The sequence below is a fragment of the Micrasema longulum genome, unplaced genomic scaffold (genome assembly GCF_059751315.1).
Source record: "Micrasema longulum isolate JH-2025_06_02 unplaced genomic scaffold, ASM5975131v1 h1tg001829l, whole genome shotgun sequence".
NCBI classification, from domain to species: domain Eukaryota; kingdom Metazoa; phylum Arthropoda; class Insecta; order Trichoptera; family Brachycentridae; genus Micrasema; species Micrasema longulum.
This window is the reverse complement of record NW_028279003.1, coordinates 390019-401133: the sequence shown is the minus strand read 5'-3', so window position 1 is coordinate 401133 and position 11115 is coordinate 390019. Positions and strand designations below refer to the sequence as shown.

The 11115-nt window shown below is 29.8% G+C and overlaps 1 protein-coding gene and 1 non-coding gene across 2 annotated transcripts in view; one reads left to right on the top strand and one right to left on the bottom strand.

Annotated features, from left to right (window-relative positions):
* Window positions 1-983: 983 nt before the first annotated feature.
* On the bottom strand, window positions 984-1055 carry TRNAE-CUC (transfer RNA glutamic acid (anticodon CUC)). The gene has a single exon. It is a non-coding gene; the product is annotated as a tRNA-Glu (tRNA).
* A 1680-nt stretch (window positions 1056-2735) lies between these two features.
* Window positions 2736-11115, top strand: part of LOC148273811 (glutathione-specific gamma-glutamylcyclotransferase 1) — a 54597-nt gene continuing 46217 nt past the window's right edge. Inside the window, exon 1 of the mRNA XM_088238142.1 lies at window positions 2736-3300. Coding sequence (XP_088094268.1) covers window positions 3076-3300 — 225 coding nt within the window. The 5' untranslated portion in view covers window positions 2736-3075. The remainder of the gene's footprint in view (window positions 3301-11115) is intronic.

The following is an 11115-nucleotide window of genomic DNA, read 5'->3' as shown; positions in this document are numbered from 1 at the left end:
CATGTAACAAAACTAGCATAGCAGGAAAAAAGAAATATAAAAAAAAAATACTTTAGACAACATCTGCTTTATTATTTCGGGCGTAGGTATATAATTTTTTTTTTGATGAATAAATAATCGGTCAGAATTTATTTAAAAATAAATTATATATATATATATATATATATATCATAGAGGCATCTATTAATATTTTTGTCATTAGCGATGAAGCAAAATATCTCGACGACTTACTTTACATCTTACTTTTAAGTTTTGCAAACAGATGGTGTTAATGTGAATTTCATTCGTCTTGTAAAAACTTAAACTGACGTAGGTAATAGGGTATTGTAAAAAAAAATTGTAGGTATTATGACTTCATGACAAAATATCTTTTTTTTTAACATGATTTATTTTTCAAATTCGGTATCCATTGAGTAATAGTTTTGATTTAATTTACGAACAAATACGTTTATTTATATTTTTTTATATCTTTAGCTTTTTAATCTTTATTTTCTATTGAATATGTTCTGTAACTTGAATTATAAAAATAAAACTATTATTGACAGGATCAAAAATGGGGTGCTGCGTTAGTTTGGACATGTAGAGCGAATGAACAGCGAAAGAACGGCTAAAAGGATCTACGATGCAAATGTTGATGGATGCAGAAAACGAGGAAGACCGAGAAAGACATGGCTCGATCAAGTCCATCAAATACTTGAAGATGGACATGTCAAAAGTAGGAATAATCGGCGTGCGTGTATGAGAAGATGTATGAATGTAGAGGAAGCGAAGTCTGTATGCCAAGATAGAGTGTTATGGCGTTCTATCCTCTCTGTCTACCCCTACGGGGAAACGGCGTGATGGTTTGTTTTGTTTGTGTAAACTTTTATTTTATTGGTTGGTTGGAATAAATTACCATTTGGCAATAAGCCCGCCCATGTATAAATAACATTATTTACAAAAAGTTAAATAAATAAAACTTCCAGAAAAATGAAAAAAAATACTTCCGGTACCGGGAATCGAACCCGAGCCTCCTGGGTGAGAGCCAGGTATCCTAGCCACTAGACCATACCGGACGTTAGTAACCTAATCGCAAAAACTGTTAAAACCAAATGGAATCGAATATTGAAAGAAGTTTAAAAATTTCAGCTTTGGGTCCTTTTTCAACTGGTTATAAATAACAATAAAACAAGTATCTGCAAAATTAAATAGTGATGTGCATAATCCAAAATTCGATTGTTTGAAAAAAAATATCTATAAATTATTACTCAACGTTTAGATCTAATTTTTAAAAAACAGGAGGTTGTATGCAGTTTCTAACCCAATTTGCTCATTTTACAGTTCTTACCTAAATATGATTTGAAATTACAGGATTTCCGGGTCTCATATTTTTCTTTCTACACCGCCAAAATGCTGGCAGAAAAATAAAACGCCCTGTAAAATACAGCACAGTATTTATAGTAATAACGTTTTTCTATAATGCATTTATGGGGACATTTAATTATCCCCTCAAATCTGCCCCTGGATTGTAAAATAAAAAAGTCTTACAAATACAAACAGGTAACTGTGTAAGTATGCATGCTATTTTTGGGGAGTATTGCATAGTTTTTTTTTGTTGGTTCCATTAGTAAAAAATATTTTTAAAATAGAGTAAAATAATGTTTTAAAGTAGTGACACAAAAACGTACATATCCGTAGTTACTGAGTTTTTACACCAGGGCTGTATTCAACGAGCATGCATATACTACAAAAAATAAAGGATACCCATTTTTGGATATGAAAAATTTAGTATCTTAATGTTCACAATCTACCTAGATATGGAAATTAATTGCAGAACTGAGGCAGCAAGGGCTGCTTTTAACAAAATTAAATCCCTCTTTGGCAATATATTTATCAAAACGCGAATATAAGGCAAGTGGCAAGTGGTCTGGCAAAGGTAAAAACTATGAACAGGCTGAAGGCTTTTGAGATGTGGTTGCATCTCAGATTGCTTAAGATATCCTGGACAGACCTAATAACGAACTCAGAAATCTAGAATTCGAGCTAGAACGAACAGATAACTCTTAACCACCATGAAAGTTTGTAAAATTTCGTATCTGGGGCATATAATGCGCGGAGAATATTACCTTTCGCTTCATTTAATTTTGAAGGGCAAGATTGAGGGTCACTGAGGAGCTGGGAGAAGACAAATGTCCTGCCTGCGTAATATACAAAACTGGACTGGCTTCAGGACAAGACAGGGAGACTTTCGCCGGAGTGATTGCTAACGTTGGGGATACCTGACAGGCCACTAAAAAATTCTACACGTACATTCATTTTTGGAGGATCTCAATCAAATGTTTTCATTAAATTCCTTATAATGTCTACCCATTTATTTTTATCACTGGATTTTGAGGAATGCAAAAATAATTCAAATTTGTACAAATTGGCTACTACCATTAATATGTGAATAAGTTATTACAGACTCATTAATAAAGGATTAATAAATTCAAATTAAACTGCAAAGGATTTATCATTAAAACCTACCTAAAAATGGTAAATGAACTAATGAGTAACCAATTTCAGAAAATTTATGAACGGAAATCAGCCATCAATATTGCATCAGCTGTCAACGCAATCGATTCAAATCTCTTGCGGCACCGTTGCAAGCGTGAAACAAAGAGATTTGATTGGTCGTTGGAACCCGTCAGCAGCGCGCATGCGTCTCAACCACGCGTTTCCTAACAAAGTGACAGCGCGGAGGATCGTTCTGTTATGTTGTTCTCGAGACGTGCTAGTAGCTGGCTGTCAAAATAGATATTTTGTGTTTTGACACATCTCGGAACGATCGCGAATCGGCTAAAACATAACATAAAACTTACTTGAACATGCTTTCGCGAGTTATTAGTGCGTTTAAATCTAACAAATTTATTCACTGTGCTGTACACGAAGGAATTTAACTCGAGAATTATTATTTAATTTAATAATCATATTTGTGATTGACAATTGGCATGAACGAGATGTTTCTTGTTATTGTGAGTGACAACTACAGCTAACTTTGACTACATTTTAATACATATAATTAATTGGTTGTACATTTAGTTAAATTTTGACGAAATGAGTGAAGCTGACGCAATAAATATGGAGGCGAATCGCCTCGAAGTTGAGGAAAATGCCGCAGACGTTTCGAAGGAAGCTGAACCCGCATTGTGGGTCTTCGGCTACGGTTCTCTATGCTGGAATCCTGGGTTCGAATTCCGGCAATCGCTCACCGGACACGTGAAAGGATTTACAAGAAGATTTTGGCAAGGAAACACGCAGCATAGAGGGACAGAAGAAAAGGTAGAAATAACACCATTTATTTATTTTTACCATTAAATTGATGGATATAATATAACGCTCAATAATGTTCCAGAAATCCTGTATTTTCGTTGCGATTCTTTTTACATTTAATTAAATACATATTTTTAAAAACAAATTACAACGTAAGTGGAGAACATTTTGGAGAACGGAATATGGAAGACTAGGCATTTACGGGGCTTTTGGCCTGTCATTGGCTGGTTTAAGTGGCCACTTTACACACTGTGTAACATTCACAATTTTTCCTATGTTTGAACACCCATATTTCTTAAATTCGTCTATCTGTTGATTTTAGATAAGTTAAAGAGCTGAAACCTTTATTGCTGTGAAGAGATTCATCAGATTGAATTATTTCACATACTAGGCTACGCCTGAAAAATAAAGAATTTTTGAACTTCTTCGACCAGTCGGTTTTATTGCAATATTTTAAGTTTGTAGACAAAATACTTTTATTTTCCATAATATTTATGCAAAATGAAATCAAACCAATATTTCTACTATAATATACAGTAACTATGATATACAGTAATTAATATTATTAATAATAATACATTGTATTGGTTCGAATCTATCTGTTCCTATATAGGGAATGCCGGTTCTAAATAACCTCATTCTGCAAAAGTGTTGACATGTTTTAAAAAAAATCTTTATAATATTATCAAATAAATTTGTAGGTAAGCTTAATTTTAATTTTCTTTCGAGTTTTTAACACTAAAAATAAAAAAAAATAAAAAATAAAATATTAACAGCAAATTTATTTGAATTTGTTTGAATTGCTAACATTGTCTCCTTCATATAAATTCTTTACCTGCAGCTTTGTTAATGAATAATAATTCTAACTGAGATTGCACGTTTTTGTGCTGTTTTCCCACCATACAAGTTACTGGGACTATAATTCATTTTCTCTTTTAGTAACACATTTTTTAAATCACCTGTTTTTTTTTAAATTATATTTCTCGCAGTTTTCTTGTGATGATTCGTCTTATGTATCGATAAGCATCTACAACTTCACCTAAACAACATTGGCAAGCATTTAGAATATGAAAATCCATAATAAATTTATAGTAATAAATCATATTAAACATATTTTTCTACCGTTATTTATTTGAGTTTCATGAAAAAAAAAAGAATCGGAAAAATGTTATTAAATTGTCTTTTTTTTTGTCTACTCGTCAAACTATTTTCAGCTTAGTTGTTTTTTTTTATTTATTTGTTAATAGACAATCAAACTAAGCCGAAAATTAAAAAAAAAAAAATATGATATCAATACGATGAGTTTTCAAAGTTTTATAATTTCAAAATTACTCCACACGTGACGTCACAGGTTCTCGTCGGAGAGTTCTGCTAATTGGCCAGTGGCTTCCCGGAAACCAGAATTGTATCACAACGCTATTGTTTGTTTATTCGAGTAAACTTATGACGATGTTCAAAATAGTTCGTTTTTTATTTTTATGCTTTTCATACATTTTCGAGAAACTTCGCCGTACAAACAAATGCTCTAGTTTTTACCGCGTGAATGAAAACATTTTTTATATCTAACTTCCCGTAGCACTAAATTTCCTCATTTAAAACATAATCTTGCATGCTGTGAACAGTTATACAAAACTGGCCAAATACCTAATATTTTGTTTTGTATGTATATAGCTTGAAATCTATTATTGTTCCCAAATGAATAAATCAAATTAAAAAATCACTGCACACAAGTTATTATGGTATACGTACGGTTTTTCATGAATCTAAACATGTAAAACTGCAAGTGCATGGAAGAAAAACAGAAAAGCTTTCGAAATACAGTCATCTTAAACCGGCCAGTTGCACAAAAAAAATATGTTTAAAAATTTGAAAGTCAAATAATTGTCTCGTTTTTGTCAAAAGGAAAAAAATGCGTTTTTTCGTAATTATTTTTAAATGGCAACCTTTTTTTAGCATTTTGACGGAAATGCAACGAATATTTAACCTCAAACCAGTTTCCAAAGATTTCACCCTTAGTACCATACATAAATAACCAAATAATTATTTCATTAAAATTTACATTTAAAAAATTTAGTTATTTCCAGCTTATTATTGTTTATTTTATTGCCGACCGGTTTCGGAGGTACTCGTACACTTTTATCGATGCATAATTGAGAATTTTAGGTCGGCAATCAAATACGTAATAATGAATGGTTAAAACCCTTAGAGTAATAATTCTCTAGAGAAGCTCTATTGCATAGAACAAAAGCGTTTAATTTTTTTTATTTGGTTTTAGTTTGGTTTTAGTTTGATTTTAGTTTGGTTTTAGTTTGGTTTTTAGTTTGACAACAAACGTAAAACTTAATCCAAGTACCTACGGCCCGTTGCATTGCTGAAATCTGTAGTTTTCTTCGTGGCTAGTAATCTTAGAATTATTTATCTCCGTGTGGGCTATTACCATGAGTTAAAAACAGAGTATTTTAATTTGAATTATGTAATGAATAACCACAATGTTAGTGCTTCAAATATATATTTTATAAATGTTTTCTGGTCCTAAAGAATTTTTTGTCGTAGCCTTGAATCATTAATTAGACTAAATCTACTGAAAATCAGACAAGACTCTCAAGAAATTTTACGTTTTTTGACGATTTTAATTTACGAAGCCTTCTTTGTCAGAATTTTTTAGTAATATGAAAATTTAACAACCCTGTTAAAACACCTATAAACCTAATATTTTATAAGAAAATACTTTCTATCATTTACTAACATCGCTTAAGAATTACTTTTTACGTAAGATAAGAATAAAATAAAATTAATTAATTAATGACAAAACATTTATGACACATATATGTACTCGTAGTTATACAAAGTCATTATCAAAGAAAACTCTTTGTTACAATGTTGATTTTTTGTTTTGTGTTTTTTGTGAATCGTAAAAAAACGCGAGTAACAGTAATTTCTTAACAACGCAATGGTGTTTTACTTAGTTGAATATTTTTTTTTTTACTCAACGTATGCGTATTATTAGTATTTATTTATGAAATCCCCGCAAAACTTATAAATTGCCGACAATTTAAGACATCATACTTAAAAAGTCCTAATTTGTATTTAATTTTGTGAAATTATGTTTTGTTTACAATATTTTGAATACGCCTGGAGACAGGTTATCTATCACTCAAACCAGCCGATAACAGGTCATAAGCCCGACATATTCCTAGAACACCATAATACCTTCGTAAAGTTTTTTTTTCAGCTGAAATATCAACGTTAGAAACAATTAACATTTATTTGTTTAAATTGGGTCTTTTTCTCAAACAATCAAGTTTTAATGCACTGCTTTTCAATGAAAAATGTTAGTTTTATGTTAACCCATCTGGTATTAGCAGATGGAAAGTATTTTCATTCGATTCGGTAGTTAGGTATTGGCAGGTATTTTTCGGTAGGTATGTATTGGCAGACAAAACAATCACGTGAATGTGTTCAAAAATAAATTAAATTCCGTTTGTGTGGGCGTACATGAATCTTGTTGATCTTTTTCCAACAATAGTTACGAGTTGGGTACGTTAGTAAAATGTGGAATTTTGAAGGCAACAATGTAGTTGACACGTGTGTAAAACGCAATGTAAAACCATTCACTATCGTATGAAATGTGCCATTGATTTGCAAGCCGCTGCATGCGGGTAATCGGTGAATTTAAATTATTATTAAATCAAACAGTTAACTCAATTTCCACAAGAATTTAGAGTACCAATTCCATATAAAATAAAATATTAGTAGAACTTTGAATAAATAATTGAGAATGTTTATTAGAGATAAAACAGATATCCGGTAACTATCCGGTATCCGGCCTATCCTGCCCAATTTTCTTATACGGCCGAATACTGGATAGTAGCTCAATATTCGGTCGGATACCGGATTATAGCTCAATATAATATGGTTGGTTATTTTATTGGTGATCATTTAGTCTAAATTCGCTAAGTATAAAGCATGTCGGTGTTTGTTTATTTACTTATGTGAATGTATTTTTTTATAAACACTCTTTCAATAACAATAATAGAAAAATGACAGAAATGCCGTGTGTAAATAAATAAATATAACAAACTTTATTGGACTGCGAAAATTTTTATGAAATCAACGCCTCTAAATTAATTTATGGATATTGTGTGTGGCAAAAAGAAAGTAACCTTCATTATTTGAAAATTTTTCTTTTTTTTCGTAAAAACGTTCTTTAGTGTACACCATAGAAGTGAAAAGGGTGAAAATACCCAAAACTTTATAATTATTTAAAAATAAACATATAAACCATATTTACATGCTATTCTTTGATCGATAAGTGATAATTAAAAATATAATGAAAGTGTTTTCGCCCCATTTATTTTACGGACATTTAAAGTTTTGTTTTTTAGCTATGAGAGAAATTTGAGTACCGGGGTTTTTTACTGTTTTTTTGACAATAGGCCGGATATCCGGCTTAGGGGCTCGACGGATATCCGGTATTCGGTATCCGGCTAAACCACCATCCGTTTCACCACTAATGTTTATTGTGTAAATGTAATTTTCAATATCTTTTCTTAGTTTTTTCATATTGAATTTTAAAAATAAGGTTGTATTTATTTTTTCCACTAAGTTGTTAAATTATAATATATCATCTTTTTTACTGCGCTTTCGTACATAATCATTAAAGTGTAAATACGTCTATAAATAAATATTGTCCCTAATTTCTTTTTCCAAAAACGCCTTGGAAACATTTTATAAAATTATGTAAGTTTAATATGTTTTCTGAATATTTTTTTAAATGAGAATTCATGAAACAAAAAAATAGTCCGGTTTGTATGTGTGAGTCAAGCAAATTTACCAGTACTGAGCAATATTTTATATTATTTTATAATTGGAAACTTAAATAAAAAACAAGAGTTAATTTAACATTATTTTGTTGTACTTATTCTTTTAATTTTCAGGGACACCGTGTTTAGTAACTCTATACCAAAATTATACAATGTTTTCTATTGTCACATTTAAAATAGAGCACTCAACGCGTGACGCTTCGGTAGTCTAAAATAGCTTAATACTTTCGACTTGTGTTTGTTTCTCAATTAAACATTTCCTGAGCATACCGCGAAAATTAACTAAGTCTAAAATTGATAAGTGACATCATTACCTTATCCGCACCTAATGGTGCATATGTACTGCTTTAGCACAATAACCGCAGTGTACTTTGATATTTTTTATACATGAAAGTAATATTTGTTGGTTGGAAGAAATCGACATTTGGCAATAAGCCCGCCGTTTTATACACACAATATACGGTTTAATTTAAGCAACTTTTTTTATTTCTTTGTGTACCAAAAAAAATTTTTTTTTAATACTATGAAATTCCGTGTTAAGTCGGGACTCTTCCATACTAAAATCGATACGTTTATAAATATTACTACAAATCAATTTACAAAACGCATAATAAAAATTTGCACATGTCAAGAAAAACAATGCAGATAAGTTATTTAATAATACATGGTGAAGCAAAGGTATATAAGATCATGTATCTAAAATTTTAATTTATTTCTTTTAAAATTTTATGATTTAATTTAGTAATTAATTTTGATAGTAAAAATAAAAATAAAATTATTCAATAAAGTAAAAATATTTAAACATTTATATGGAATATATAATTTAAAATATATAATTTAATAAATAGATTAATAAATAATTTTATGTTTCGATTAGCAATATAACAAATATACTAATTATTAATCATCCCTACTGAGTTTATTCAAAGATGATATACATATATAGTTTTATTTATTTATTTATACTTATTACAGCAATTTACAAGTAATTATTTATACAACAAATTAATTAAGTAGTAGTTATATACATATATATATATATTATATTATGTACAAGAAGTTTAAAATAAAAAAATTGAAAAACGTATAATCGGTCATACTGGGCTGCTTTATTTATTTTTTAGTTTAGATACCTACATTATTTAAAATACGAGTCTACCATTGCACATACTATTTTGTACATATATTTTCTTAATGATTTATATTCTTGCAGTGCTCTTATTTTATTGTATGTTTTTACCTTTCATAGTTTCTCCTAAGTGTAAAGTGTTTCTCTTAACATGTTTTATTATTATGTTTATATTTGTGAAAAGCTTTAACTGGAAGTGTGTACTTTTTATTGTTATTCATTTTTATGATTTTTGCTGTTTTTATTTATGAAAAAATATATTTATACAAATAACATATTTTGTCTTTCAATACTGGCAATAATAATGGTTTTACTAATTATTCAATGTTTTATATTTTATGTAACGAAAAATGGGTTCATACTAGAAATGGGAGTTTCGGTTATTTAAAAGAAGTATCAGTAACAATTACCGTTTCACAGAAAACTAATTGTTGTTTCTGAAACAATTTTATATATCCTGACAAGTTTTTAGCTACGGTCTTGCCCACGCTACTTTAAACTGTTATTTTTACAAAAAGTTTAATTTGTGAATTAATATCATTAATTAAGTTTTTCTTTACCGTTACAGTTTATTTTTTTGCGTGAACTATTTAGAAAAATAACGGTTCCATTTTTTATTTCATTTTCTTTTGTTTATACCCGTATGTGAAACATATATTTGAAACATTGACTGAATTTTGAATTTTTTACTTAATTAATAAAAAAAACTCCGAAAAAACTTTGTTTTGTAATAAAAATATGTACCTGTTTACCTGTAATCAGTTTTTTGTATGTACTTATTTGTTAAATCCAGTGTTGGCAAGATGGCGTAGCACCTAGCAACCCACTATTATTTATCTAATATAAAATTAATTGCATTTCCGCTTGTGTAATTTTAATGTGAATTTGCTATTTAATTTATTTTCAATAATGCACACTCGTGACTGTAAAATGGATTATAAATATTTCAGGAAAATGACAGGTGAATCTTTAGCGTTAAAAATGATTCAGATCGTTTAAGGAGAATTATGACACAAAACATGGCTTGTATTTTCCAAGAATAATTAGATATTGTTTTGCGATATTTGTATTTTAATTTACAATTACCTTTATTAATTACAGAGACACGACACAGCTTATAGTAACAACCAAGAATGACCCATATTTGCCCCGAATTCAATTCGTTTACTTAAATATAACGTATACATTACAAACATATTATATTCAATACGTACATATTATAAAAAAGAAAAAAATACATGAAAGAGACTCATGTCAAAGTAGTAGGATAATCCTGCTCCGGAAAAACCCCTTCGGATACATGGAACAGATCAATATCCAGAGCGATGTTGTTCAGCATAGCGGTAGCCTTTCCATAGGCAGGTTGGTCCTGTATATTGGAATATGAAACAATCTATGCTGACGCTGTCTTAGAAACATACACACCAATGCTCATCATAATCTCAGAATTATCGATCATTCCGCGAAACAATCGATAAAAATGTTTAGTCAAATACACATTTCTTCTAGTCACTAAACTATTGTAGCCATGCATACCCTGGAGAAACTCGGCCGGGTAGAGCCAAGGATAATATCCGTACTCTCTCATGTAGAGATATCTCAGAAACTTTTTTCGTGTTGAGTAGTGGCATTTGAAATGTATTTAAAACATACATTATATTCATACACACATATATACATATTGTATTTTCGGGGTACAGAATATAAAGGATGAATGTCAAAAAATAAGTTTTGAAATATAACTTTTTTAGGTTTTTGAACCTCTTGGACATTTGAATAAACTTATAAACATAAAAGAACCTGCCAAAATTAAATAGCCATCATACCGTTTTATAAAATCTAAAATATTTTGATTTTATTAATACTAAGCTG